Source organism: Rhamphochromis longiceps, linkage group LG2 (assembly GCF_057381845.1).
Source record: "Rhamphochromis longiceps isolate RC_006_pf linkage group LG2, R_longiceps_female_GT1.1, whole genome shotgun sequence".
Classification (NCBI taxonomy): Eukaryota; Metazoa; Chordata; class Actinopteri; order Cichliformes; family Cichlidae; genus Rhamphochromis; species Rhamphochromis longiceps.
In genome coordinates this window covers 37,763,382-37,791,308 of record NC_140558.1, presented here as the reverse complement: position 1 = coordinate 37,791,308, position 27,927 = coordinate 37,763,382, and the positions used below count along the sequence as shown (strand labels likewise).

The window sequence follows — 27,927 nt, the reverse complement described above, 5'->3', positions numbered from 1 at the left end:
TGGATTAGATTCGAGGCCCTCTCTGTGTTATCGTCATGTTTGTTATTGACCAGTAGGCACAACAGCCGGACTACCGCGGTTAACAGACATTCACTCCCGCTCGTGCACTTTGGTCTAACCGGGGCCGCGCTTAAGGGCGCGTTCACGCTTCGCATCCAGTGTTTGTGAGCAAGAGCGACGATTCAATCGCCTTTTCAATTTCTACGAGACGCAGACGAATCCAGAGCTACAGCTATGGTAGGTTTAACACAGCCTTTTCGTACTTTTGTGTTTTTTATGCATTCTCGATGGCTTTTCTGCCTAATAATGACTCAGTTTAAGCCCGCGGGGAATTTTAACTGGGTTTAATTTGTAAGTGTTTTAGCGTCACTCGAGCCGGCTGTATGCCGCAGGAGCCTGTGCTAGCGCTTGGCTAGGCTGGGGAGCTGACTAGGAAACTGGATGGCTAATAATGCCGTAACGCAGTGTAGTCTTTCAGTGTTCGCATTCAGTGAACTTTCCGAGCGGCAATTTTCACACGATGGAGATAACAGACTAGGTTAATCACTAACGATTTTTTTTTTTAAGTAAAAGCCACTGGCGCCATTTCGTTCATCTCCCAAGTGTTTCGCCGACAAAAAGCCGCTTTATCGAGGGGCCCCTGTCTGAGTTAACGTCCGCACCGTTGCCATGACACTGCTCCGGTGTTTCCACTGCATCATGTTTCAGTTATTTCACCTGTGCTCGCCCGTGTTCCCGCATCACAGGGCTGCGGCGCTGGCAGGTGCAGCAGCACCCGTGCCTCCGGGGCTGCCCGGCTAGCTGTATTGTTAGCCGGAGTAGCTGCGTTACAGTGCAGCCAGAAATGACACCCATTATGGCGCTAGCTGAAATTTTCTTCTTTGTCTGTACACGGCTCCCATACTGACGCTGTTGTTTTAAGTGCAGGTGCATTCGTAAAGCATTATTATTATATTATCCCACAGTGAGGGCAAAAGCACAAACCGCATGATTGTGGTGGAGGGACGCCGTGAGAATAAATGTGCGATTTGACAGACGACCGGTCCCTTTTAGAGCAGTTTTGCCTTATATAGCAAGCTAGCGTTCACATGTGCGTGTGCTGCATTCATGGCCCCACCCTGAATTTGGTGCAAAGACCATTTTGTTTGGGGCTGTATTTTTTTTTATTTTTTATGTCTCAGCGATTAGATTGGACCTATCGCAACTGCCCCCCCGTAGCTTTACTCCGTTTCTTCAGGGAGGAACCGCATCTTTGACCGGATTATTACCGTTATGAAACACCAATTTGGCAGCGTTAGGGGCCGCTTACTAGAAGCTAGCGGGGCCGCTGTGTCTTCACGTTCGGCGCTGCGCATCTTTTATTTTGCGCTGCGCATCTAATTCATACAGCTGTTTACTCACGCGGGTCGGGGGGAAAATAAATAGATGTCTATTCATTCATTCATTCATATGTGAAACACTAGAGAAGCAGGGATAGTTTTCCCCCACCGCCCCCAAAGGGAAAAATAATGTTTATCTAAGTACTATCGCCATTTTCCTCGCTATCCTCACAGACGTGCACTAAATCACCCCGAGAGTCTAGACATAAGCCTGCCGTGGTCTTCCAGTGAAATTGTCCTGCAGCATAAAGGTGAGAGGCCTGTAATCCTGATAAGGAAGACTTGGACTGTGACTCCTTTGTACTGATTCAGTTGAACCTTGGCGTCAGTGATTATCATTAGATAAGATTAGAGCTGGGTCTGAGCGCAGTCATAACGGTTCCACAAAAAAAAAAAAACTAGTACCATCTCTTTTTATTATTATTTAACAGTTGCAGGCCATGTTTGGTGGTTGTAGTCCTTATCCCTTCCTTCGAGGAAGAATGCAGTGAGATGACTGTGCTTTCTCATGTGCAAAATAGTGTGTGAACTTGACCAAACTGCAAAGGCACGGAGAAATGGTGCAGTACCAGTCTTACTTTATTAAGTAGGGCTGCTCACTGGTTAATTATTACTCTGGAATTCTCATTATCTTACAGGCCTTTAACGCCCTGAGCAAACATACAATGTCTGCCCCGGGCTGCTCCCCCAGTTTTCCATGTTTCCTGCCCCATTATTTCCTTTTCATTGTCTTTTTTTTCTCCCCCATTGCTTGGGGGATCTGTTTTTTTTTTTTTTTCCTTTCCTGTAAGGGGCCTTAAACAGAGTCAGAAGACATGATTGTGACAGTGAACTTGGGTAGCCTGTATTATACATTTCAACAGAAGCTTCATTGTTCATGACTAAGGGCGACGCTGAAATGCTCAAATCCTGACCACACCCTCACCCACGTGGTCATCTTTATAGCAGAGATGCCTGTTGCGTGGAGAAAGGCCGAAGCTGGGTAATGTTTTATAACTGCTCGTCCAGTCATAGTCACAGAAGTGTAGACACACCTGTTAGCTGAACTTACAGGGTTTTTTTATGTTCAGTGTGGACTTTGGACAGTCTAGACTGGCCACAGTTTGCCGTTTTGTTTTCACTATTCCCTTGTTATATATTATTGAGGAAATTGTGTTTTTATGACAAAATCATCAGTGTTTATTTAATTGAAACTCGTGAAAATATTCAGTTTTGTTTTATCCAGCCCACATCTGGTAATCACCACATCTTTTGTGCGTTCAAGCCTTTTCATCAGTCACTGGGAGTGTTCCTGCTCTCTCTCTCTGTGTGATGGTCACATGCCACCCTCTCAGGCCATTCTTCAGCCTAACGATGTCTGTATTTACTGTAGTTGTCACGTGCGGCCTGTTGAAGACCACAGCCTCGCGTTGACGAAGCAGTGACTATAGAAAATGACAAAAACCCACCCTTTTGTTTGACTCAAGCTTAAAATACATTCAGTTCCTGTGCATCTCCTGCCAAGTTAAACAGTTACTGTAAAAATATACCATCACCTTTTATAGTAAATGCAGAGGTGCTGAAAAATTCCAGGGTTTTTTTTTGAAGAAAAGAAATTCCAGCAGACCTGAAGCCATTTCTGCTTGGTTTGTATCAGGGAGGACACAATTATAATAAAAATGAACGTGGGTGTTTTACATGCCAAAATGTTCATGGCATTGTTTTTTGAAGAAACTCGTGCAGAGTCAGACAAACAAATTAATAATTATTCCAGTGATGGGCGAGGAAACAGGTTTCGGAACCTTTTTTGAACTTTCTCTGTTGGATGTTTTTCCAGTCTGAATAACATATTTGTGTAAACTATCTAGTGTTTGGTTTATGTTCTGAATAATCAAAAAGTTTTTTAATTCATTGTAAACAATTGAAATAAAAAGTATACTTTAAAAAAACATTAAAGCTACCTCAAGTGATGTATATGAACTTGGAACACTAAACAAAATGAAAAACAAATTTAGAGGAAATGGCTTTTTAGTTTTTAGTATTAGTTAGTTTGGTAAAACATTGTTATCACAACTTTCCTAATGAGGTAATATCCTGGATAACCTGTTTCTCTGTCAGATCCGCCTCTTGCTTTTCGCATCTGGTTTCAAAAGATGGTGATGGCAGAGACTCTTAGTTCAAGGCTTCATAACAAGCCTTCATAAACTAGTGGATGACATCAGTGGCTGCATCGATCTTTTATTATGTGGATAATACTCACATTTGAAAAGTTAAAGGCATTTTTTGCAGACTTGTTGATGAGTAGAAGCATTAGTCAGTTCACATTAATAACATTTTGTTCTTAATTTTGTATTGTTCTCCGTATTTTGTGAATTATGAGTTATATACTGTACTGAAGCTATTCAGGCATGTTAGGGAATTACTTGAATTTTCAAGAGTTGTTTTAGGGCAGCTGTCGTGATTTTGATATATGAGACTCTGTATTAACACATGGTTCGATCCTTAGGCCTCCGGTGTGAAAGTCACAGATGAAGTCATCACGGTCTTCAATGACATGAAGGTGCGTAAGGCTCAGCCAAATGAGGACGAGAAGAAGAAGAGGAAGAAGGCCATCCTGTTCTGCCTGAGCAAGGACCTGAAGAACATTGTTCTGGACGACGGCAAAGAGATCCTCGTGGGCGACTTGGGAACCACCGTGCAGGACCCATACCAGCACTTTGTGAAGATGCTGCCCCCAAACGATTGCCGCTATGCTCTGTATGACGCCACCTACGAGACCAAAGAAACAAAGAAGGAGGACCTCGTCTTTATCTTCTGGTGAAAGCAACCGTTATTACACATTTAAAAGTTTTTGAGCTTCATTAAATTGACATTAGAGTTAAATTGTTTTCCTTACGTCACAGGGCTCCAGATAGCGCTCCCTTGAAGAGTAAGATGATCTATGCCAGCTCAAAAGATGCCATCAAGAGGAAATTTGAAGGTGAGTGTCTGGTTGTGATCAGAGAATCATCAGAAACAAGTATTCACACTTGATCTTGAACCACACTCAAACCTGAATTATGTAAACGCTCTCGAGACAACACAACAGAGGGTATCACCTGACTCTGCTGTCGCCCTCAGCTCACAAAGGATGAATGCATCTTTGAGTTAATTGTTTTAATATTGTTTTAATAATGTCAGTATTATAAGTGACGAGCCCTCAGTCCCCAGTATCACAATACTTTATTGATCCATAGGGAAATTATGTATTGGATGTTGTTGCTCATAGATGCGATGGGTGGATCCTTTAAATGTGGCCACATGTGAGCTTAAAGATGAAAATAAGATTTTTGGTGAGTAGAGACGCTGTTGCAATTGTGGTGTTTAGTGAGGGTGGATATAACTGTGAAACCCAGCACTGCACAAGACTTATGATTGTCATTTTATTAGCCAACGAGCTTTCTGATTCTAATAATGATCACAAGTTGCATGTTTTATTAATTAACATATGAAATTAGTGGTCAAGTCTGTAAAGTCATCTGGGATGTGTTTACTGAGGTCTCAGATTGAGGGAACAGAGGGTCATTTTCACAGTGCACTTCCATAAAGAGGTACCCCCTGCCGGGCTGCAGTCAGCCAGAGACGATCATAAAGTGAAACATGACTTGAAGTGTTTCTTTTGATCAATAAGTTTGCTGATGGTGTCGCACCCAGCTTTTATATGATTTTAAACTCATCATGGTCCCAGTATTTTATTAAGGTTAAAAACAAGATTTGTGACACAAGAAGGAGCTTTGTTTGTTGTTTTTTTGCAAGCCATAAAATGTTTAAGAACCACTGCCCTATGAGCAAATGCTTGGTGATGGTTGACATGAAGACGAAAGAAGAAAATGAAAAGAGGAGCAGAAAACACGAGAAACTAACAGGGCCAAGCTACAGGAGAGAGAAAAGACAAGAATTAATGGCATGCTGTAGTGGCATCTAATAGGGCTCAGTGCATCATGGGAAGTTCATCAGCAGTCTGAGTCTATAGCAGTGTAAGTGAGAGTGGTTCAGGGTCCGCTGATACAGCTCTAACCATCAAAAGGAAAGTTTAATGCTTGATCTTGTGAGCAGAGAGGAGTGTTTGTCCCCTGAACCCAACTGAGAGAGGAGTCTAATAGCTGAAGAATCTGGCTCCCATTTTACTTTTTAGAAACTCAGGAACCACAAGTAAGGCTGCAGTCTGAGAGGGGACTGCTGTATTGGGATAATATGATACCATGAGTTCTTTAAGAGCTCATTTGGGACTTTGTGTGTCTGTCCACCTTAGGTTTTTGTTTGTTTGTTTGTTTGTTATTTAAGTAATTTTGTATTAAAATGAAGTGGATTTGAAACGCTTCCAAATGTCAGGCATTGTTTGTAGGATGAGTGAATATTTTCTCCTGTTAAACTTGTTTGTCAGTGTACATTCATCAAATGAGCTCACCTGCTGAGTTTTTTCCCCCCTTGATGCATAACTCTGCCTGTCTATTTTGCAGGTATTAAGCACGAATGGCAGGTGAACGGTTTTGAAGATCTTAAAGACCGGCACACTCTGGCAGAAAAGCTCGGTGGCTCATCGGTAGTCAGTCTGGAAGGAGCTCCTTTATAAATATCCCTCCCCCTCTTCTCCGGCTTCGATTAAAGCCTTTCAGACACATCTGTCGGGTTTAGCTGTTCATTCCAGTGTGGTGTGGAGAAGGGCAAAAGCAGAACCAGCATCAATTCGTGGGACTCTCGGGGAGGGATATCATGGGTGGGTTTTTGGGGTCAAGTGACAGTTTTAAAAAACGACAACAACAAAAATAAAACAACAACGAATCAGACTGTCATTCCAGTTCATGCAACGTAAAGATTATGAACAAAACACAAAGGAAAACATTAAGATACAACTGAAGAAGGAAAATGATGACGATGATTAAAACTTAAATACACACAGTTCGTGTTTAAGGACAGGGTTTCATTCTTTCCAGGTTCCATTTGACTGACTGCAGAGAAAGAGACGGTCAGCAAACCTTCTAGTTTCCCAACCACTGAATCCTGACAGATAATTGTTCCAACTACGTTTTTTTTTTTTTTTTTTTTTTTTTTGTTTTGTTTTTGTTTTTTTTGCCAAACTTCTAGTTAAGTTTTGTAAGTGTGTATAGTTGAGTAGGTGTAGTAATGAACTAATTCATTTGATTGCAGGAGCTGTATAAAAACACTCTGGGGGAACACGGTTAAATATATATAATTTTTTTTCTTTGTTTTGTTATTCCATTGTTCTTTTTTTTGTTTTTGAAAGGTTCCAAAACTTGAGCAATTCCTTTATATTTCCAGTTCCGGGTGAGAAAAAAACATGACATTTGATGTAGTGAACAGACATTCCTTGTACTCGTTAAAACCAGGATTTCCTCAACTTAAAAACTTTGGTGTTATGAAGGTCTGATGGGGAGCGATGTGTATATGAAAGACCAGTGGTCAGAGTTTAGACTGAATACTGAATGGTGGATGTTTTGTATCGTCTCCTTATCTCTAATAAAAAGCACTAAACTACTGACACGTGCTGCTCTTGAGTTTGTTTACTCTCAACAGTGTTTTGGCTTTTTGATGATGTGTGACACAGAATTATTTTTAGTAGCTACATGGTCATGGGGGACCAGTATTTAAAGCACAACCTGCATGTCCAGTCCAAGAAAATCTATATCATTTTGCATGAAAGTGTCCTATGTTCAGTTAATGTACTGAACAATATTTCTTGATGAAATATTCATGTTGAAAATCTTTACTGACATATTGCCAGCAAACGACAGTCGGTGAATACCAAAATAAACCCACTGAGGGCATGCTGTAAAATCAAAATGAAAAAACAAACACATAATGCAATGATCCAAATCCTAAACACAAAATTTATTCACAAAAGAACACAGGAAAGATTCCAGCTGATCATCAGCCTCTCATTTATTTTGTCTCATGGAGTCTCCAAATGTTTCCCGTTGGCGGTAGAATGACTGGTTCTTGCATAGCACGTTTCTACTCAAAGCAGGTATCAAAATGGCAACCTGCCAATTAACAGATGATCTGCTCTACCTCCTGAGCTTCAGCCACTCCCAAGTCTGGGCTGCAGGTCAGTTCAGCACCCGGACTCTACAGCTGTGAAGCCATACTGTTGTAATAGAAGCAGTATGTGATTTAGCAATGTCTTGCTGAAATATGCAAGCTTTCAATGAAGCTCCATCATGCAAAGATGAAGCAATGTATGCTTCCATTGCTTCATCTTTGCATGATGGAGCTTTAAGCTAAATTTGTGGACTAAACAGTGAACTTTTTTAACAAACAATAATTTCTGGAAGTGCTCCTGAGCCTGTGCAGTGATTTCCATGACAGAATCGTGGGTGTTTTTAAAGCAGCGCTGCCTCAGTCCCCGAACATCACAGGCATGCAATATTCATTTTCAGCCTTGTTCCTTGTGCGCACAGATATCTTCAGATTCTCTTAATCTGTGGATGATAATATGTACTGTAGATAATGAAATATTCAAAAATCTTCACAATTTAGCCCAGCCTTTTTATTGTAAATAAAATATGGCTTTATGAGATTTGTTAACCGTTCTGTTTTTATTTGCATTTTACAGTGTCCTAACCTGGAATTTGGACTGCAGTTTCTGAGCCAGGTAGACAGCTCAGTTTACCTTAAAATGAGCCGGATCATAAAATAAATACAATGAAATCATGTAATTTAACACTAATGTCTTTAGTTTGCATAGCCATCCAGGTCACATGTTGACACTCCTGTGTTGGATTCCTCAGCCTAAAACAAGGAGTGCCGATCTTTTTTTAGTTCCTGGGCCACGTATAGCCGAAATTGTCTTAATCAGGATCAGTCTGCGAAACTATCTCTTAATAACCCTTAAAAAAAAAAAACAAATGAAAAAAATTGCTTGTCTTTATTTAAGCGTAACAAATTTTAAGTAGATTTTGAAAATGTTCACATCTGAACATCTAAATGTGAACTACTGACACCCACCTAGCCTGAGATATCTTAATAAGAGTAAGACGTCTCAGTTTTTGCACATTACAAAGAAATGCTGCCATAATAACTGGCAGCTCATTACCTAAACTCTGCCCCACAATTAAAAAAAAAGAAAAACAGCAACTTTTTATGGATTATTGACTTTAAAAACCACAATTTTCTGTCTTTAATGGTTCATTGTAGAGTGGAGTAGAGTCGGTCCCCTACCGATCACATGTTGAGTTTCTCGATCTCCAGCTTTGGGTAAGAAACTGAACCCAGTGCAAAAGAATGATAGTTAGAAAGTGCTTAAAAGCATAGACTAAAACAAATAAATGTGTGAGTGAATGTGGTTTGTAGTATAGAGTGCTTTGGTATGAGAACCGTCCAAAATGCACACCGCCTTCATTTTGCAAAGCCCGTCAGACAGGTTTGAGCCTCCGCTTGAGGCACGGCCTCTTCTGTTCTGCAGTTCTGCAGACTCCTCTAACTGGATCATCACTCCTCCACAGCGGCAGCAGGTGTTATGACCACAGGAGGGCAGCACAGCACCACTCCTGAACCAGAGTCAAGACTATGGACACACACAGTTATAAATCTCTGTTTATTAAAATATACCAAGCATTTTTTTAAAAATAAAATAAAGTCAAAACTCTGTGTTTCCAGTCCGGACCAAGAACAGCAAACGGTCTCTGCTCTCAAGATACCAAAAACCAAGTCCCCAAAGCCAGAGCAGGAAAGATGCAAATACAGCCTTGGTGGATTACATTTGTCCACAGTAGGAAAATAATGTGCAGCTACTGACACACACATGAGTTACAGTGTTTTTTCCCCCTCTTGTTAAAAGTGGCTTCTGTTAATGCTGTGGAAACACTGACTTATTAATCTGACTGCGAGTGAAAACATATTAAAAGATGCCGTTCTGATGATCTCACAGGCTGGTTTATTTAATAGGCCCAGAGGTTACAGGGAGCAAATTAAAGACAGGAGAGAAATAACTCAGTGTTGAAATGGATCAGATATTTGACCCTGTGTGTGTTTTTTTAAAGTCATTTTGAGCTTTATTGTGTTTTTCATGCTCTGCTTTAAACCTCCTGCCTTTGGTCTTTCTCAGTCCTGGACACAGTCTAGCCGGTTTCCATGAACCCAGTAACAGATCTGAGCGAACTTTAAAGGAGTGATGCGCACGGCCACATTGTAATCCCGGTTCTCGCCATCTATCTCCAGCCACTGGTGTCCAGAGAAGATGCCGATGACCTTCCTTTCCCAGCGCTCTAAGTTGTTGTCCCACACTCGGCCGTATACTCCAGAGCCACTGGCTCCAGGTCGGGCATCGCAGTGCTGATATATCAGGTCATTGGACTCTTCTTCCACGGGACAAAACCTGTACACGAGCTGCCCGGGCCTGTCGCTGTCGAAACCGGAGAAGTGGATACGATGGCCTGCCAGATCGTCAGAGGACGGAGCCACAGAGAGACGCATGAAGGGACGACGGTGAGGCCAACGCAGCTCCAGCAGGGCATAATCGAACTCCATGCTAACCTCCTGAGGACCCTGGATCCAGCCCTTTGGCACACGGGTGCGTCTCACCCGCACCCAGTGGACCAGAGGCTTCTTGGCAGAAGTGAAGTGTGTTTTTGTGCCGTTGATAGATGGAGGGATCAGGAAGCCCACCCTGAGCCTTCGCGCCCCATTGACATAATCCTTCCCATCATGCACACAGTGTGCAGCTGTAAGGACGTGCCGCTGAGACACGAGAACGCCGGTGCAGCCGGTGGAGATCCGCACAGCTGTGGAAAAGGGGTAATCCAACAGGAAGTTGTCACCTTGTATGTTAAAGCGGCCATCCGCTCCATAGATCTGCCGTCTCACACGCCTGGGCTTCACTCTCCAGGGCGAAGGGTGAGCTCCTCCTGACTCTGCGTCATCCTCCACATCTACCGTGGTGAGAGTGCGCGAGCCGTCGGCGTACAGGGTCTCGAATGCCAGTTTCTCCATGAGCTGCTCTTCCTGCTCTCCTCTGTGGAAGCAACTTGCGTTGCAATGAGTGGTGAAATCCAGCTGAGCGTAAGCACTGAAGCGGGAGCGGGCGAGAGGCGTCGGAGCGTGAGGGACCAGCGTGGGGACGTGGGCTGGAGGAGGGTGGAGGAGAGAGAAGGTGAGGGGGAGCTGAAGAAACAGGTGAGTCAGGAGGGAGCTCCCAGACGGCGTCATCGTGGTGATGGAAAACACTGAAAGGACACAGAAAATGATCAGGCATCTCTGAGATCGCATGGATTCCTGCACGTTTGACAGGAACGACAAATGTGGAAAACATTCCCAAACAAGATGCCCCAGAAATACACAAGCTCTAATCCCTTCATAAATCTGCACTTGTTTTCAGATGATTATTGATTGTAAATCACACCACAAGTGAGGTCAGCTTAGAAAGTTTTATGTTGCAACGCAGGCCTGAACTTCATGTGGTGTGGAGAGGCAACAATGAACCTCTTGTTCCTTCAATATAGATTACCAGGAAAATGGGATTTCAGCCCAGTGGAAGCAGAGACGTGGTTTAATGTATGACAAATTACAAAGAAAAGTCAGTGAAAGAGTCAGAAAAAAAAGCTCTAAAAAACTCACGTTTGTTAAACTTCTTTAACAAACTTGAGAGTTTTTAAAGGCACTCGGATGTAAGGAGGTATTTTTCATTAAACATTAACTATGTTACAGCGTACACAAGGCTTTCGGGCTTTCAGGGCAGATTAGCAGGGATAAGCAGACACTTGATCCCCTTTAAAGACTGTGGATCCCCAGGCACTCATGGCACGAAGAGAGCAGGTGTGTAAAAAAAGTGAAAAGGCTACAAGTCCAGGCAGGGCAGCAGAACAGAGCATTACTCCTAACTAAAGACAGGGTGGGGCCTGTCCACACACCTATGAGCTGCCCCATAAAGCACTGTAACGGAGGTAGAGCTGCAGCAAAGGGATCCTGTAAGCTGGGAAAGTACAAATATCCTTCCATGGCAGCTGTGAGGACATTCAAAGTGGTAACAGCCTGGGAAGACGTGTAATCCACGTTTTAGGGTGTAAAATAAATGAAATAGTTGTCTTTTCACAGCCTTTTGTTTAATGTTGAATGTTTTAGAGAACTATTTTGATAGAAAATAAATAAAGATGAAAACACGGGAAAAGACACATTAATCTGGAGGAAAGATGGTGGGAAAGGTGTGGCTTTGTGGCCACTGCAGTAACCTGAGATCATGGTGTGTCTTTGAGCAGACCAAGTGCAAACAGTTTTTGTATCGCATATCAAAGTCTAGCCCTTACAGGAAGTGAGTCCTGATGTTTGGATTTGTTTTTACTTATTTTGGTAAGCAGTTAGGATAAGATAAAGAAATGGCTGTGTCCTACATTACAAACAATCCATTTCCTTTTTTTACACTTAAAATATATTTATAGAGCTGTTATATCATATTTGTTGCCCTTTCTGCTGACCCCAGGTCTTTCCAGAAAAGAAGATTTTTAATCTCAATGAGATTTTTTAAAGCATATATAAAAATCACCTTGCCAAAAACTGATTTCAGCTTTTACCTTGTTCCTGAAATGTCTGGTTATCATTCGTGAGAGACTTGTTTAGCTGATTATAGGTCAACAAGTCATTTAGAACAGTTTAAATATCTACAATCATCCAAGGCAAGTATCTAAAACCCTGCAGAAAACTTCCCGATCAGCATCTGATCTAGTCCATATAGATCATATGCTGCAGTGAGATGGACCGTAGCTCAAAGTTTGCTTAAAAAACTTCTTAGAAAATCTTTCAACCACCTCATTCAGGAAATTGTTCACGTACAAAAATAATTCGTAAATGTGAATGTAACTCGAGTTTAGCGCTTTATGTGTCCCAGTAGAGACACAGCAGCAGTTCTCAGCCAAGCCTCCCATTATTACCTCCTGATTACAGATCGATAGTCCGTGTTTACATCCCAGTCAAGTTCTCCTCCCCATCAGACGACTCCTTCGGGATCATTTCCCCAGGTTGTCCTCCACCTCTGCGCTGACAGGTTAGCTACTTTCTCCCACCTCCGACAGGTAAATCTCATAGGCTCTTTTACAGCGCGTGCACATGCAGCTCCAGGTGTGGAGCGAGTCTCGGGGCGTGCCGTGAAACCTGCTCTGCTCAGCCTGAGCGCCACAAATAAAACCTCGAGCCTGAAAACAAGTGTTTTCTCTTCATGCACCGGCCGGCCTCGCGGTCCTAGTGCCCCTCAACTTCCCGCCTGCCAGGGTGCCGAGGGGCAGCACGCGCTGTAGTTTTACAGGTTTAATCATAAGACAAAGTTAAACGGACTTTTTGACTGAATGGTGCTGAATGGTACTGGTTTTAAACGGTTTATAAAGTTTTCCTTCTTTTAAAAAATACATGAAAAGTTTTACATGATAAATGTCAAATCACAAATCATCTTTCTACTGAATGTTCCTCAGGCTGCCCACAAATTTCAATTTAAAGCAAGAAAGTTTCCGTTCAATTCAATTTCATTCAATTTTAGCTAAATAACACCAAATCACAACAACAGTTGCCTCAAGGTGCTTCATATTGTAATACAATAATAGAGCAAAAACCCCAAAAATCAAACAACTCCCTTTGAGCAAGCAGTATATTGGCGACAGTACATATTGTAAATCTCCTAAGGCTTTCAGTTCTGGTCAGACATTTGCATGCACTCATTGTGGGCGTGAATGTCATGGTAATTTGGGGCTTTTTACAGCATGCATCTTTAATGACTCTAAAAAACAATGTGTGCATAAGTTTACGTTTATTTTAGATTGTGTCTCATTCACACAGGGTCACATACATACAATAATTTAAATCTTTTAAGTGGTGCAGAAGGTTCTACAATATCTCTAAACTTGTCCTGTTAGAGTCTCATTGGTGATCATGATTGAAAACAACTGATAGCTTCTCTTTGCCAGCATGAAAAAGGATTTGTTTGACAGCACTCATTGTATCAACCAAAACTCAGAACAATGGAAAAGTCCAAGGACCTCAGTGAAGACATAAGAAGGAGAGCTGTAGATTTACACGTGCTTGGAAGGTCTCGCTGAGCCATTTCTAAACAACTGCAGATTTCAAGATCATCAGTTTAAAAAATAACATGTCAGTACCAGTTATTCTGATGTGTCACCACTTTTTTAAAGTCTGGTCTTCAAACTTCATGCCCATGGTGAGTGCACGTGAGCTGCCAAGCATAACTGTATATAAATCGCCAATAAAAGCAGCCTACTTTTTAAGTTTTTGTTATACATGTAATTATATGACTTAGTATTAAATATGTGAGCATTCTGTTTGTTGCATGGGGGAAATTATATAAGTCTCACTGGACATATAGTTTATATATGTCGTTTTGGAGGGAATGGGAAATTCCCTTTATTAGAAAAACTCTTTCTGTTTCTTTCCATAACACTCTCCCCACTGTAATATCTTTAGTGTAGCTCTGTTGTGACATGAAGACTTAACATTCACTTCCATGAATCACCATTCCTGATTACTGTTTCTCCTCTACCGACTTAGTCACAGAATATAAGTGTTCATTTTCATATCATAATAAGTGTCTGGTGTTGAGCTTTGTAGCCCACAGCTACACCATAGCAAGAAAAATCTTGTTCCTGGCATCACACTTTTCATGCGTGCCAAAAGATAGATAAATTTGAAGACCAACTTCAGCGCACTCAGACACTCTAGCTGGCAGGCAGACGACTGTTAGGGCATGTTAGCTGCAGAGTTCACCGCGTCCTCTGACCTTGATTTCCAGAGGTCTTTCGAATCTGTCAACCTGTGGAATTTGGGAAGCCCTGGAGTGACACTATTCGACGACTTGTTGCAGAAAACAGAGCTCCCAGTCACAGAGACGGTGCTTTCAGGGAAGCCAAAGAATCTCCCACCAAAGACAGAAGTCTGTCTGTCGCTGCTGTCCTCAGAGCAAATGTCACCCGAGAAGAACACCTACCCAACCCGCTCCTCATCTCTGTAATTAGACATTCAGCTGGTGCTCAGGGAGAACTATGGTGCTGACAGATTGAGTGTAAGGTATATTCCCTCTGAGATATGAAGGATGGTAAGAAAGATAGCATGCAAAAAGCTAGAGAAGTGTTGATGCAATTTCTGTAAGCAAGATGGTATCACTGCCTGTCTCTGTGCTACAGGCAGCGAGCACAAGAAGTTTTGTGTGTTCGCATGTGTGTGTTTGGCACCAAGCAGCTTGGCTTATGTTTCTCTCTGGAATTTCTCTCTTTCCGTCCTGTTCTTTTCAATGTTCCTCACAAAACATTCTGCTCAAATTAAACAGGGCAGAAGATGCACATGTTACCAGAAACATTATGTAAAATACTGTTTGCTTTCCTGCCAGCGCGGAGATGAGGAGATTAACACCCCTCTGCAAAGTACTGATTTCCAGACACCAACCCGTTAGCTTAGCTTACTACAAAGACTGGAATAAAGGGGTAATTTCTGTTCAGTCACATGACTGCTAACCACACAACAATAACTATAACTGCTGTTTTGGACGTGTGACACTATCAAGTGATCAGGCCCCAGTCAGACAGGCCTAGAGACCAGTCAGTGATCCCCTGGCAACCACAAATCTGTACTCCCAGTCTGGTTGGCAAGTGGTTGTCGGGAGTTTCAAGGTGAAATTGGTTGCAAAGATGGTTTAAAAACCTCACTGTGATTGCTTTGGGCACTAGCAAACGGAAGTTACCCACTTTTCTGCAAACATTCCCCAAGTACTCTCCAAGTGGTTGTGAAACTGTGAAAAATGCGATGCAAACTGGAAACGGAGACCATTTTCTTTCAAAGTAAAAGTTGCACTTTTTCAAATGTGTTGGCTGTAGCACTGCAGTACAGGTTTTAATGCTCTCAGTTTCCAGTTCGGATAGCATTTTTTACAGATCCACTATTTCCGTTCAATTTCAGTTCAGTTTTATTCATATAGCACCAAATCATAACAACAGCTGCCTCAAGGTGCTTTATATTGTAAGGCAATGACCCTACAATAACACAACTACTGCTTGGTGAGTAGCTGGTGACTGTTTGCAGACAAGTTGGTGGCCTTCATGCAAATTACAGGCAAGTACTATAAAATACTATCAAAACTTGTAAATACCATCATAATATTGTTGTAAATCTATATTTTCAACCATCACTGCACATGTTGCATGCCAAATGTTTACATGCATGATTAGAAAGATAAACCACCAGTAATTATGCAGCCCAGCTGTACATAATTTTGTTATTAAGTGCAGTAATTAATACACAATCATTTAACATTATCAGGCATTTTTTATGAAACGTTGAATGCACAATCAAATATAAACTGTTGGCTCTGCAGTTTCCTGCAATTCAATAAGAACGATTTTATTTCTCTCCTTGATGATTGCTGCAGCCGGTGGTAATTTGTGTGCAAACAATGTGTGAGTGCAGTGTCAAAGGTCGTGTCAGTAGGTTGTATCATCTCCACTATGGCCATCGTTTCCACAAGTGATAAAATCTACCAACAGACTCTACAGCTACCCAAAATCTCTGCAAAAGCTAAAGCATAATAATAACAATCATAGTTTGTATTTTTACACCACTTTAGAAGTTCCACAGATAACTTTTCACCTTCTACACTTAAAGCAAATTAAATAAATGTGATACAAGCAGTGAACTTTGGAGGTGCTGTGTGTGGACTAAGATAAAAGGTGTGATTTTACCTTTCAAAATATGAAAAAAAAATCCTTCAATTGAAGAAAAAAGGTGTGCTACTAGGTGTGTTAGCAAAAGCTAAAGTAGAATTACAGTAGAGTAATATGCCCTTCAGAGGAAGTAGAAAACCTGATTTCCCCCAAAAGCTTTTATAGCCTGTATTTGTTCAGCTGTATTCAAATTTATTACACATGACTGAAACTCTCTGGTACAATTTACTCAGTTTGTTATCCTGCATAAATCAGTGTGTATAAAAAGCCTCCCAGTGTCCCACCTGTCTCCTGTTGGTAATGTGGTTGATTAGCAGATCGTTGTTAAGCACATGTTTCAAAGTTTGTCCATGGTTCAGTATTTAGGAAAAGGAACAGCCGCTATATTCAGTTAAAGGAAGAAGCTGTTAAAAAAAAACAGATGGTGGTGATATATCTTTCCTTTCTGAAACCATTTGTTATGCTTGCCAGCATTAGTTCAATTCTTTAAGCTGTACCTGCCGATTCTGGTCAAAGGTCACAAAGGGCTAAAGCCTGGAAACCAAGCTGCCAGCTTTGGGTGCTGGTGAGTGAAAATAAACACGTTTCTAGACTAGTTTGCATATTTTAGACTGTAAAAGTGCCCGAGTTTCATGTTTTTGCTATTTGGGGGAAACACGTCAGCTCCACATGAAAGAAAATTCCTGGACTGAGACTCAAATGATGCTGACACACTGCTGCCTTTGTTAGAAGACAGATTTTTTTCCCACTGCATTGCAGACCTCAAACGCCACGTTACAGATTATGCTTGTCATACATGGACACCAGGTGGGACCCTCACTTCAGTGGAAATTCTTTGTCTAAGCACCAGGTCCTTCACAGACCAGATGTAAGAGCTATTTGACCAACACAGCATATATACTATACCATGCAACCATCCACCCATCCATTTTCTTAACCTCTTAACCAATTTAGGGTCACAGGGCGGTAGGTACCTTTCATGTCTCTCTGATAATAAAACCTCATCAGATACAAAGTCTTAAAGAGCTCATAGTTTCATATTATCCCAGCAGGCTTACTTGAAGTTCCTACTGTTTCTAGAAGTACTTGGGAGTTGGTTCCAATGGAAGGCAGGGGGGCCTTCCATTGGAACCAACTCCCAAGTTGAATTCCTACTTTTAAGATCAAACTTTAAACTTTCCTTTTTGATAAAGATTATAGTTAGGGCTGGATCAAGCAACCCTGAAGCATCCCTTAGTTATGCTGGTATAGGCTCAGACTCCTTGGGAGGAGGTTTTACTACTACATATCATTAAATTTTGTCCTCTCTCTATGCTCTCTTTTCAGCTCTTCTCTTTCCCCAGGAGTCACCCTCAACGGTTGTGTCAGATGACTGCTCCTTCAATGAAAATGGTTCAGCCAGAGGTTTCTTCCCGTTTAACAGGAATTTTTCCTTCAGACTCTCACCAAATGCAGTTCACAGGGAATGGTCAGATTGTTGGGGTTTTCCCTCTAATACTTTGGGGTCTACCTTACAATATAAAGCAGCTTGAAGTGAGTGTGGTTGTGAATTCGTACTATGTAAATAAAATTGAATTTAGTAGCCCAGCTGTCATAGAGTGTGTACAACCTGGACAGATTACCAGTCTAGTGGATGTGTTAACACAGAGAGACAGACATACAATCACAAATTAACCTAAAATGTATGTCTGTGGACTGTGGGAAGAAGGTGGAGCACCCACACAGACACTGGGAGACTGCAAATGCCACATCCAAAAGCTGTTCAGATTAAACAGTCAGGCATGAAAGATTTACTCTAATTTACTTGTGATAACTGGTCTCAAGTAAACAAGGACTCATTACAAAAGATGTAACTGGTCAAAAAGTTCAAAAAGTCAGAAACCACTTCTTAGAAAAACTTGACTATTTTCTGATTGGTCCGTTGCATTGATGAGTCCGCCTTAAATGAGACCTATTTCACCTGTGTGGATGAAGTCCTTTTTAGATGAGTGAGCACTTTCTCCTCCATCCATTAAATGCTAATTTTAGAAAAAGTACAAAAAAAATATTTTTTGTTGACTAGTTGTGGAAATTCACAAAACATTACATATCTCAGATGTTTAACATAGTTTCCTGGTGTATTTTTCCTCAACTTCACGTTTGTGTCTTTAACGCTTGGCTCCTGAAGGTCAGTGACCTCCCTGCTCAGCTCCCAGCTGACCCCAGAGCTCTCAAAACTACCTCTCTCGCTGACCCACACTCACACTTTCCAAGATGATTCATTTAAGTAAACAAAGGCCCTGACTCTACACTCCTCTTTGCACCTGACCACTGTGAAGGGAATTCAGTGCTTAGTCTGTCACTGCCTGAAGAGGAAAGAGAAGAAAACAAATACAGGACACTGAAAATGAAAGTATGAGTGTCAGTTTTTTTTCCTTTTATCTATAATTCTGTGTTTGAATAGGGCTATCTAATAAATCTTGTCACTCCCACCAGTTCGAGCTGAGCTTATTCAGCCTGCAGAGTTCATTGCTCAGTACAGCAGTGTGCATGCATACTTTAAATTTTCTTGAGAGTGGTGCTGTGGCACTGAACACATGTCAAAACCTGTAATAGCGCCATACTGTACAAACAGAGTTCATTCCTAACATATGTCTCCTCACCTGCACTTCAGGCTGAAATAAATAAACCAGCATGCAGTCTCCTTTCCTATTATCGAGCCAGCACGGTGGGCCGAGAGATCAAGATATGTGTGACCGTTCAGCTGACATGCTGTGGGGGCCCCACGACAGTCTGTCTAAGAGATTGAGGGATTTATTAGCAGGATCAGAGGGTTTTCTCTGCACTCCTTAATCTGATAATTGGCTTCAAATTCAAACAAACTACCCGAGCTTTAAAACCTTAGAATGAACTGTTCATAACAGTCCTGATGCTCTTGACACGATCTCGGCTGGGCCCTCCTGTCACTTTGAAAACACACAAACTGGAGCCTTTATTAGAGAGCAGCTCGTTTACAGAGCAGGGCTGTGAAAGGAAAGAGTGCTCCACTTCTCCCCTCCAGCCTGTGCCTCAGTGTTTTATCCCCCCCGCCCCCTTTTTCCATCCAGATATATTTATTGCGTCTTGACTCCTTCCCTTTTCATCCCATCTGTCTCTCCTCATCATCTGTTCAAAACAGAGCAGATATTTTCCATATTTCAGTCCTTGCGCTTCCCACTTCACTAAAAGCTTCATCTGTGCCACCAATGACCTTTTCAGAAGTAAGATTTTCCTCTTTGATAACTACCTCATCCTCCTGTTGAGCAGATACCCTTCCTGCCATTAGTCCCTGGTTCTCCTGCAGGGCCTTGTGGGTACGCATTCAGCCTGACTTCCCCTCGGCATGATGTCATTTCATTTTTTGGCTGCACGAGCTGTAAGAGGAAAGGAGAAAAAAAGGGGGAAAAACACAGTTAGCAGAAACAGAAGTAAGGAATGCAAACTGACTGCGATGAAATCCGTCAGGAGAGACGAGGAAAGTGTGCCTCCTCATATCTCTAACCACTCTGGGCAGAGAGTGTGGAAGGGAGTGTGGAAGTCATCCCAAACAGCCGGCTCTCGATTTCAGGCCTCCTTTAACAGCCTTTGAACTGGATATATGGAAAGAAGAAGGGCATCTGTTTGTTTAATCAAGTTACAAGTGATGGTGGGAGCAAAAATGATGAAAATAAATCCACTAATCATTATAAAATCGCCTCCCAGATTGTTGCTGCATTAGTTGTTGCTGCGTCACGAGAAAACACTTTTTTGTTTTTGTTTTATCTTAACCCTGAACAAACCCTGACCCTAAAAACAAGTAAATAAGTTGTGCTTTCAGCTTAGCTATCTCCAAGCAAAATTAAAAGATCGCTCCTAGAATATTTGATAAAACTCAAGAGTGGCAGGCACCAAAGAGCTGAATATCTGGGTAATTTATACCAGAAGGACAAAGGAATGCTGGCAATCTTTGGAGGTATTTGGTGAGACCAGACTTAATGCAGAATTGTCAATTGTCAACAACAGCGAAAGTATCTGGAGGAAAAGACAGGCGTGGATATGCTGTGCAAAATGCAAACATGTGTCTCAAGTAGGGCGACTGAGTGCGGAGCTTTCATCGCACCAATAAAGTCTGGATATCCAGAGATCATCAAAAGAGTCTGTGACAGGAACACAGTGCAGGCGACTGCAGACCATCTGACCACAAAAGATGGATCACACTAAAGCTAAAGCTGTTTCTGCGGAGGTGATGGAGACAAAAAGCATTCAAGCTATTCGAGCGCAGGAACAAGTCTGGTGTGAAGCACTCTGTAAACACACTCAAATATTTACAGGCTCGGGGTGAACATTCCCACTGACACTCTGGCTGTGTGGATCTCTCGTGCAGGCACAGGCGCAGCAGAGTTTCACTGATGAGTTTGCTGCTAAAAATACCCTCTGATCCACCTGCATGTCCTCACTTGACCCTCTGAGTAGCGTGATATTCCTTCAGATCTCTGCCTACCTGCCCTGAAAACCGGCTTAAGTTTCCATGAAACTAAACTTGTAACCAGGAGCACCAAATGAGCTCCTTTGAGTTTAATTTATTATATTTGATATTCTTTAACAAGTATCACCAATTTGTGTATAATCAGTCTTGGTAAAAAGCTTCAGGCCTATGGATAATAGATAAATAATCTTTTTTATGCACTGTTTATGAGTAAGTTTACAAAGAGTAAAGCATGCATGGGCTCCTTTGATTCACTAACATGATTAATTATGTTAATTAAGGCTGCATAGATTGATAAAGGACATAGAAACAAGCTAAAAAAAACAACTTTTAAGCTTTGCAGTGGGAAAGTGTTAGAACTAACTAATTTGCGTATCCAGTAGTAGATGGACATCGCTACTTCTTTAGCTTCTTAGATGCTAACAGTGCTAATTGGTGGACTGTTTTGAAAACACAAGCATGTGTTGTAAATATAGAAAATGTCATATACAGTTAGGCCATTAATTTGTTGGAAAAAGACAGTTTTTAGTTGCTGTTGGTGCTTCTTTCTGCATTCACTGAAAAGCTGCTCTGTTGAGCTGAGATCAGGTGACTGACCATTGAAGAATATCTCATTTGTTTTCTTGCTTTTGCAGCTTCCTTTGGGTCGTTATCCACTTGCACCGTGAATCGGTGTCAGTACATCCCTCTGCTTCTGTCTGCAGTCATACATGTCCATGGCATGACACTCTATCCACCATGTTTGACAGAAGATGTCGTACACTTTGTGATATGTCTTGAATCATTCCCATAATTCTGGTGCAAGTATACTTTGGTTTCATCTGACTAAAAATTGGATTTTGGTGTGCAGGCCCTTCTAGATGTTTTCTGGTGAAGTCTAATCCGCCCTTTTCTGTTCTTCAGTGTAACCGGTGGTTTGCACCTTGTATTTGTAAACGCAACTCTTGATTGTAGACCTTGACAGTGATACCTAACTTCCTCTAGACTGTTTTTACCTTTGATGTTGTGAAGCTGTTTTTCTTAACCATGGAAATAATTCTGCCATCATGCACTTTAGTTGTTTTCTGTGGTCCTTTGGGCCTTTTGTTGTAGCTGAGGTGGCCAGAGCATTCGTTCTTCCTAAGAATGCACCAGACTGATGACTTGCTAAAACTTTTGCTGTCTCTTTGACCTCCTCCACTTACACTCATATCTCTTTTGTCCTCATATTTAAAATTACAAAAGCTACAAAACAGAAATTAAACACTATTAATAAACTTTGTATATTATGTCTGCTTCATTTGTCACGAAACAACAAGGTAGCTGAGTGTGGTCCTGTATAAAAATGGCTGTAATTCCTAAACAATTTTGGTGTTTTTCATAGTGCCTGTTGATTGTGATTCAATTTTAATTCAGTGTTATTTTACTGAAGCTTTTATTGGAGACTAGAGAAAAGGTTTACATGTCTCACACAGTAACATGTCTTAAAAAAACAGAAACAATAACGTGATGTTTTCCAGTCTTGCATCATGTAGTGGACAGTTACATCCACTGAGTCAAGCCTGAGGCTGGGTGGTGGTGGTGGAGGGGTACCTGAGTCCTGAATGGAATGTTCTGCGACATTCTGGAATGTTATCGCCACAGTTCTCCACTCTGAAGAACTCACAAAGAGCCCACCCACGAGAACTGTGCGGTTGCTGGGAAACTAAGAAGCCCTGATAACGACCACTGTGTGGAGTTTTGACTGAGGAGAGGAATCCAGGGAGTGTGTGTGTGTGTGTGTGTGTGTGTGTGTGTGTGTGTGTGTGTGTGTGTGTGTGTGTGTGTGTGTGTGTGTTTACTCAAGCCCACCAAACACAACACACAACAGCACCTTTTAGAAATAAAGCAGTTCATGCTTGTAAAACAGTCAGGACTGAAGGTCACCAGCTAAACTAGTTTCAGAGTTTGCTTCACTAAATCACATACCAGAAAATCTTAAAGTAACTTCAGAAAAGCATAAATAATTTTAGAAAGAATGTCTATCCCTCATTCAAGAGCAATCATCTACTTAAAACTGAGTTACAAGTCAGTTTTAAACACAGATAACTGCTGCATTTATATCCACACAGAGGAGTTACTCTCAGATAACACTGATTGTTATCGTAATGCAGATAATAATGAATAACACATTCATCTTACACCTGAAAGAGCCCTGGCTCTATTCCAGGAGAAGACACAGACCTGACCTCAGCGATTCTCCTAGTGTTGCTTCCAAGCCCAGATAAATGGGAGGGATGGATGCATTGGCGTAGGGGGGCATTTGGTGTAAAATCAAATATGCAGATCCATCTGATAATAAGGGAACAGCTGAAAGTACCTACTGCATGTAGACATTTCTTTCACTTAAATAAACTAACGTCCCAGAAAGCTAGTGGTAAACGGTTCTTACATAGTGCTTTTCTATTGTCTCTGAGCACTCAAAGCACTTTATACAACATGCATTATTCACACAAGCATTTTTTTTAAAAAATCTTTTATTTTTATTCCATCACACTGGTGCAAGTTGCCCTCTGGCCTTTTAATACACTTGGCATTTCCCCCTCTTCACTGAAAAAGCTGCTGTTCTTTTATTGTACGTTTCTTCTATAATTCTGTTATTTCGCTTTGTTTAATCAACTCCAAATTCATGATGGTAACGGCTGTCAAGATCACTTCCTTGACAAAATACTGAACAACTTCTCTGTGAATGAAAAAAAAAACCCCACTGGGCTGGATTCAAGAGCCAGACAAACCCCAATCATTGTCTCTACCGAGCAAATTAAAGTTCCTAACAAGAACTTAATTACCAGTGCATGTGTTGGGCTTGCTCTCACTGAAATTAAAGCATTTTTTTCACCGCTCACCTCTCTCCTCCCACCGCCAAAGGATTTTTATGGTCATGACTATGCCAGAGCTGTGCAAGTGAATGAGCAGAGCTGTGCAAGCCAAAAGTGAGAACGCTGAAAAACAGTCTAAGAAGGACAAGAACGTGGCTTCTTCTGCCGCATTCTTTCCTTCATCAGGAATTCACTGAGGTTTGGCTGTGCATTTCATTTTTTTTTTTTTTACTGGAGCCTTTTCCTGCTTGCCTGGGAATAACAAGGCCGTCCATTACTTGTCCCAGTGAGCTTTGAATGGGGAAGCCGCAGACTGGGCTTCAGAGCTGTCCAAGTGCTCAGGGCAACTACACACCCACAGTTTCATCCTTAAACACTGCATAAAACACATGAACAAAGTGTCTGTAACAGACCTCTGAACACAGTGGAGCTCATTTTCCTGAGAATAATACTCTCTGCGCAGACCAGCCAAAAGCTTTGACTCAGTGTTTTGTCCCCCAAACCTGTACTCCTTTCAGCTGCAGACAGATTCATGAAGAAAATGCAGCTGATAATTAGATTCCAGCATGGGCACATCTCTCCTTTGTGCACAGCTGGAGCTTTGTTTTTGGTTTTGACCAACTTTTAATCCAAAGCTGACTCTGGTCTATAAATCCAGCAGACAGGAGGTGCAACAGATTTACAGCTCCAAAGAGACATCAGTGCAATTGCAAAACATTCCAGCGACAACTGTTTAATTGTAAACTTATCTAAAGATTATACGAAGCTAGAAGAACAAACAGCTCAGAGCCCTTTGATTTGTGGCGATCACAAAAGCTTTTCCTAAACCGTGTCTGTTTATAATAATGTGACGGGATCCAAAACACTCCGAGCCAAAGAAAAGTTGGAGAAAACACCGGAGATCCAGTTGGCGGGGATGTCCTGTATCACCAAAACCAGTGTGTGCAGTTAATCGGCGCTGCCTGCAGTCGTGTCTACCTGTTCCTCTATTTTATTCTCCTCTTCTGAACCCATGAAACATTTTAGTTTCCACTGTTCACAATTATCTCACTCTCTAATTGTTATGTAAGTGACTATTGTGCAATCCTGTGAAAAATTACAACCCATGATAATCACTTTGATACCTCCCACCACCCCACTCCCACTGATGAAACTCCTCTGACATCTCACACTAATTGTTCCTGTTTTTCCCAAAAGCATGCAAGGCCTGAATGTCTGAAGGCACGGAGCAGGCAGTGGGAAGGGTGACAACAGTCTGAAATCGCACTGAAAAAGAGACACACGCACGAGGCAGCCAAGGTGGCCAAGGCCTGATCTCAGCTAAGAGAAGGCTGGGCTGCAGCTGTGTGTCCTCATGTTCAACTCCCCTTTAGATCCAGATTAGTAACACTGTTACTCAGCCAAGACCTGCTCCCACTGACACTTGGACCTAAATGCACTGTGGTATACATTTACACAAAGCTGGGGTCTTTATTTTTCTATTGATGTGTCTGCAGCATGGGTCTGTTCACAATTTGTAAATGGCTTCATTATTGCATTAACTACACGGACAAGGATGCAGATGTAAACTGTTAGCATGATAAATAGACCTGTCTAATGCACTAGACTGAGACATTACTCAGCTGGATTTTTACCTGGCACAGGCCCTGGGCTCAAGGAGGCACAGGGCCTGATATTATAACAGAAAGTAATGCAAAACAACACAAATGAGACCAGAAACAATGCACACAACAACAAAAAGAATAAATGACAGTAAAAGGAAGCAAAAATAACCGCAGAGACACAAAAAGCTCCAAAAAAGACCAGTAGGATCAACTACAGGATGCACACATCCTGTTTGTTCCTCTGTAGGCTGAGTCTGACTGTGCCCAGGGGACCGTTGTCTCATAATCCATACTGAACTCTAACGCATACTGACAGCTGACGATGCTGTAATGTACTATACCACATATTAAAGCAATTATAAAAGAGGAAAAAAGAGAGACACCAAGCAACAGCTGTCCCATAACTGAATATTATCATTTAAAGACCTTTATATTGTATGGTCTTGTTTTAAGTCTGTAATGTTTTATAAAATGTAGTACATTTTTATAAACTTTTACAGGCCATAGAGTCTCACAAACGCTAACAGGATTTCAGATTTTCAAATCCGTTTGTCTGTTACAGCGAAATGAAGAAGAAAGCTAGGTCATATCTCAGCATGTAGTGACACCAAAGCTTGGTGTATGACTTGGAAAGCCTCTTCTGAGGTCGTCCAAAACCAGCTCCATCACTTTTCTGCTGAGGATGTTTCAGGACATCCAGTTAGCAGGCAAAAAAAATAAGGTTTGTAGATGTCCAATGCTAGAACAAATTTGTGACCTAAATATTCAGATTTTTTTTTTAATTACATAAATTAGAAACAAAACCCTGATCTCAGGTTGATCCAAGGAATCAAACTTGGTATAGTTTTACTTCAAAACGCTTGTGCTAGAGGTGCAGACATGAAACTCGGTGAAAAGAGTCAGGGAGTATCCACAGTCAGTGGGCCAAGCTTTCAATGGTTACATCAGGATTCATGAGCTGTTATAGACTCCAATGGCAGGAAGAAGAAACGATAGAAGAAGGGCTTCACTGCTTGGCCACAAAATTAGTAATAAAAAGTAATAAAAAAAATATTTGTTGTTTTGTTTTCTTCATCTTTGTGTGTTCAGTGTGGTCAACACCGATGTGAATTGGGTGCACAGCCCGTCTATAAAACACAGGCCTAATCACCCACTGGCGGGTGAAAGTGTTGCTGTGAACAGTGCACTGGATGCAGGAATGATGAGTGTTTCTGACTGAGGGCCCTTTCTCATAAAAAATGGCATGCCCTCTGTAACCAATTTTTTTCTATGGTTTGTGCCGCACAATAATGGTTTCCTGATGCGTTGAGTAAGTGCACTGGCTGGGGAGCACTTGTGCAATGTGATGTACATTCATAAGACCAATGGAAATGCAGGATGACAGCTCGCTGATGCACGCAATGAGGACAAAATTATTAGCCACCACCATGCACATTTTTGTCAGATTTTTCCCCATGTGTTTTCTTTCAAAGCATTTAGATAGAAAACATAAACTATTTCTAATTACACACAACAGCAGAATTATTTCAGAAAAAAACAAAAATTTAGTTTTTTATTGAGCAAATGCACAAACTACTGCTGTGCAATGATGTGCTTTGACTTGCAATGCTCAAAGCTTGTAGAAATCAAGTTAGAATTGAGGGTTATCTTCCAGGGTCTTCAAGGGTTTGAGCTGTCACTCCAAAAAAAATAAGCATGCCAAAACCAAAATAAATCAGTTTAGACTTGAGAAACAGAACTGTTGATGCTACAAAGCAGGAGATGGATATCCAAAGTTATCACAGCATTTCCACGTATTAAGAACTGGAGTGAGAAGTATCATTAAAAAATTCAAAGAGAGACAAACAGTAAAGAACAAGCCTGGCAGAGGTACGAAGATTCTGGGAAGACAACTACTGAGAGATGGTACTAAAGACCCCGGAACAACTGCCAAGACACTTGTGAATGACTTAGCCAAGTCTGGGACTGTGGTCTGAAAGAAGAAAATCTTTGGAAGCGTGCACAGTAACGTACTGCGAGGTTAGAGACCAAGAAAAACTCCAGTTCTGCAGAAGAAACACCTTTAAGCCAGACTGGAGTATCCTAAGGACAACCTCAAGAAATGTGAAGCATATTTGAAATGTGTTCAGCTTGAGAGATTCACTGAAGAACTACGGTGGCCCCTAGAGACAAAACACATACCGTACAAACTCTGAAGCACGTGCAAACTCCAAGACACAACCGAAGTGCTCCAGGACACTAGGGGCAGTGTTGAGCTTCTCTCTGAGCAAAGCACACTGACTGTTAGCTGACGTCAGATTTCACTCCACCATAAAGCAAGCGTTCATAGTAATTAAAAAACATTAAACGAACAACAGTTTGCACATTATCCTTTCTTATAAAGCGTGGTTGTTCTATCTTTGCAGGTGTTTTATCCAACTCCATGTGTTTGCAACAAACTTGCCGTTTATTTTGCACATCAAGCTCAACACTGCCCCTAGTGTCCTGAAGGACTTCAGTGGTGTTTTGGAGTTTGTACGTGCTTCAGGGTTTGTACATGTTTTGGAGTTTGTATGTGCTTTGTCTCTAGGGGCCACCATAAAGAACAGACTGGAATTGCTCAGGAGGCACTGGGAGACTTACTGAAAACTACAACAAACAACTTCCGGGTGTTATCAAGAAATAAGATACACAGTTGACTATTAGTATCAGGTGGGCTAATAATTTTGACCCTAGTAGTTTTTGCGAAAGCAGCCAACTCAAGATAGACTGTGGAGGATTTTCGCCCAGCCGAGTTGCCAATCACAAGACAGCTACGCCATAAGGATACCCTCCTCTTTGACTAAAATACATACCATGTTACATCCATTAGGATTTGAAAGTAATAACTGAGATCACAAACTTATTGGTAACATGGCTACTGAGGTTACGTTACTCATGTGGATCAGTTGCCCCCTACTGTTC

The 27,927-nt window shown here is 41.6% G+C and overlaps 2 protein-coding genes across 2 annotated transcripts; one reads left to right on the top strand and one right to left on the bottom strand.

Annotated features, from left to right (window-relative positions):
• The first annotated feature begins 78 nt into the window (after positions 1 to 78).
• cfl1 (cofilin 1) lies at positions 79 to 6,895 on the top strand. Its single transcript, XM_085427158.1, has 4 exons — positions 79 to 237; positions 3,865 to 4,175; positions 4,262 to 4,338; positions 5,858 to 6,895. The coding sequence occupies exons 1-4, from the start codon at positions 235 to 237 to the stop codon at positions 5,968 to 5,970; spliced, it is 504 nt and encodes a 167-aa protein (XP_085283284.1). The 5' UTR covers positions 79 to 234; the 3' UTR covers positions 5,971 to 6,895.
• A 2,036-nt stretch (positions 6,896 to 8,931) lies between these two features.
• prss23 (serine protease 23) lies at positions 8,932 to 12,525 on the bottom strand. Its single transcript, XM_085427135.1, has 2 exons — positions 12,278 to 12,525; positions 8,932 to 10,579 (listed from the first exon to the last, which is right to left on the bottom strand). Exon 2 carries the CDS (start codon positions 10,560 to 10,562, stop codon positions 9,459 to 9,461), a length of 1,104 nt encoding a protein of 367 aa, XP_085283261.1. The 5' UTR covers positions 10,563 to 10,579; positions 12,278 to 12,525; the 3' UTR covers positions 8,932 to 9,458.
• Positions 12,526 to 27,927: the final 15,402 nt, after the last annotated feature.

Bases quoted from the DNA above. Each gene is read 5' to 3' on its own strand.
- cfl1 (XM_085427158.1), top strand. The intron at 4,176-4,261 runs GTGAAAGCAACC...CTTACGTCACAG, and splicing joins GACCTCGTCTTTATCTTCTG to GGCTCCAGATAGCGCTCCCT. The intron at 4,339-5,857 runs GTGAGTGTCTGG...TCTATTTTGCAG, and splicing joins CATCAAGAGGAAATTTGAAG to GTATTAAGCACGAATGGCAG.
- prss23 (XM_085427135.1), bottom strand. From the start codon at position 10,562: ATGACGCCGTCTGGGAGCTCCCTCCTGACTCACCTGTTTCTTCAGCTC.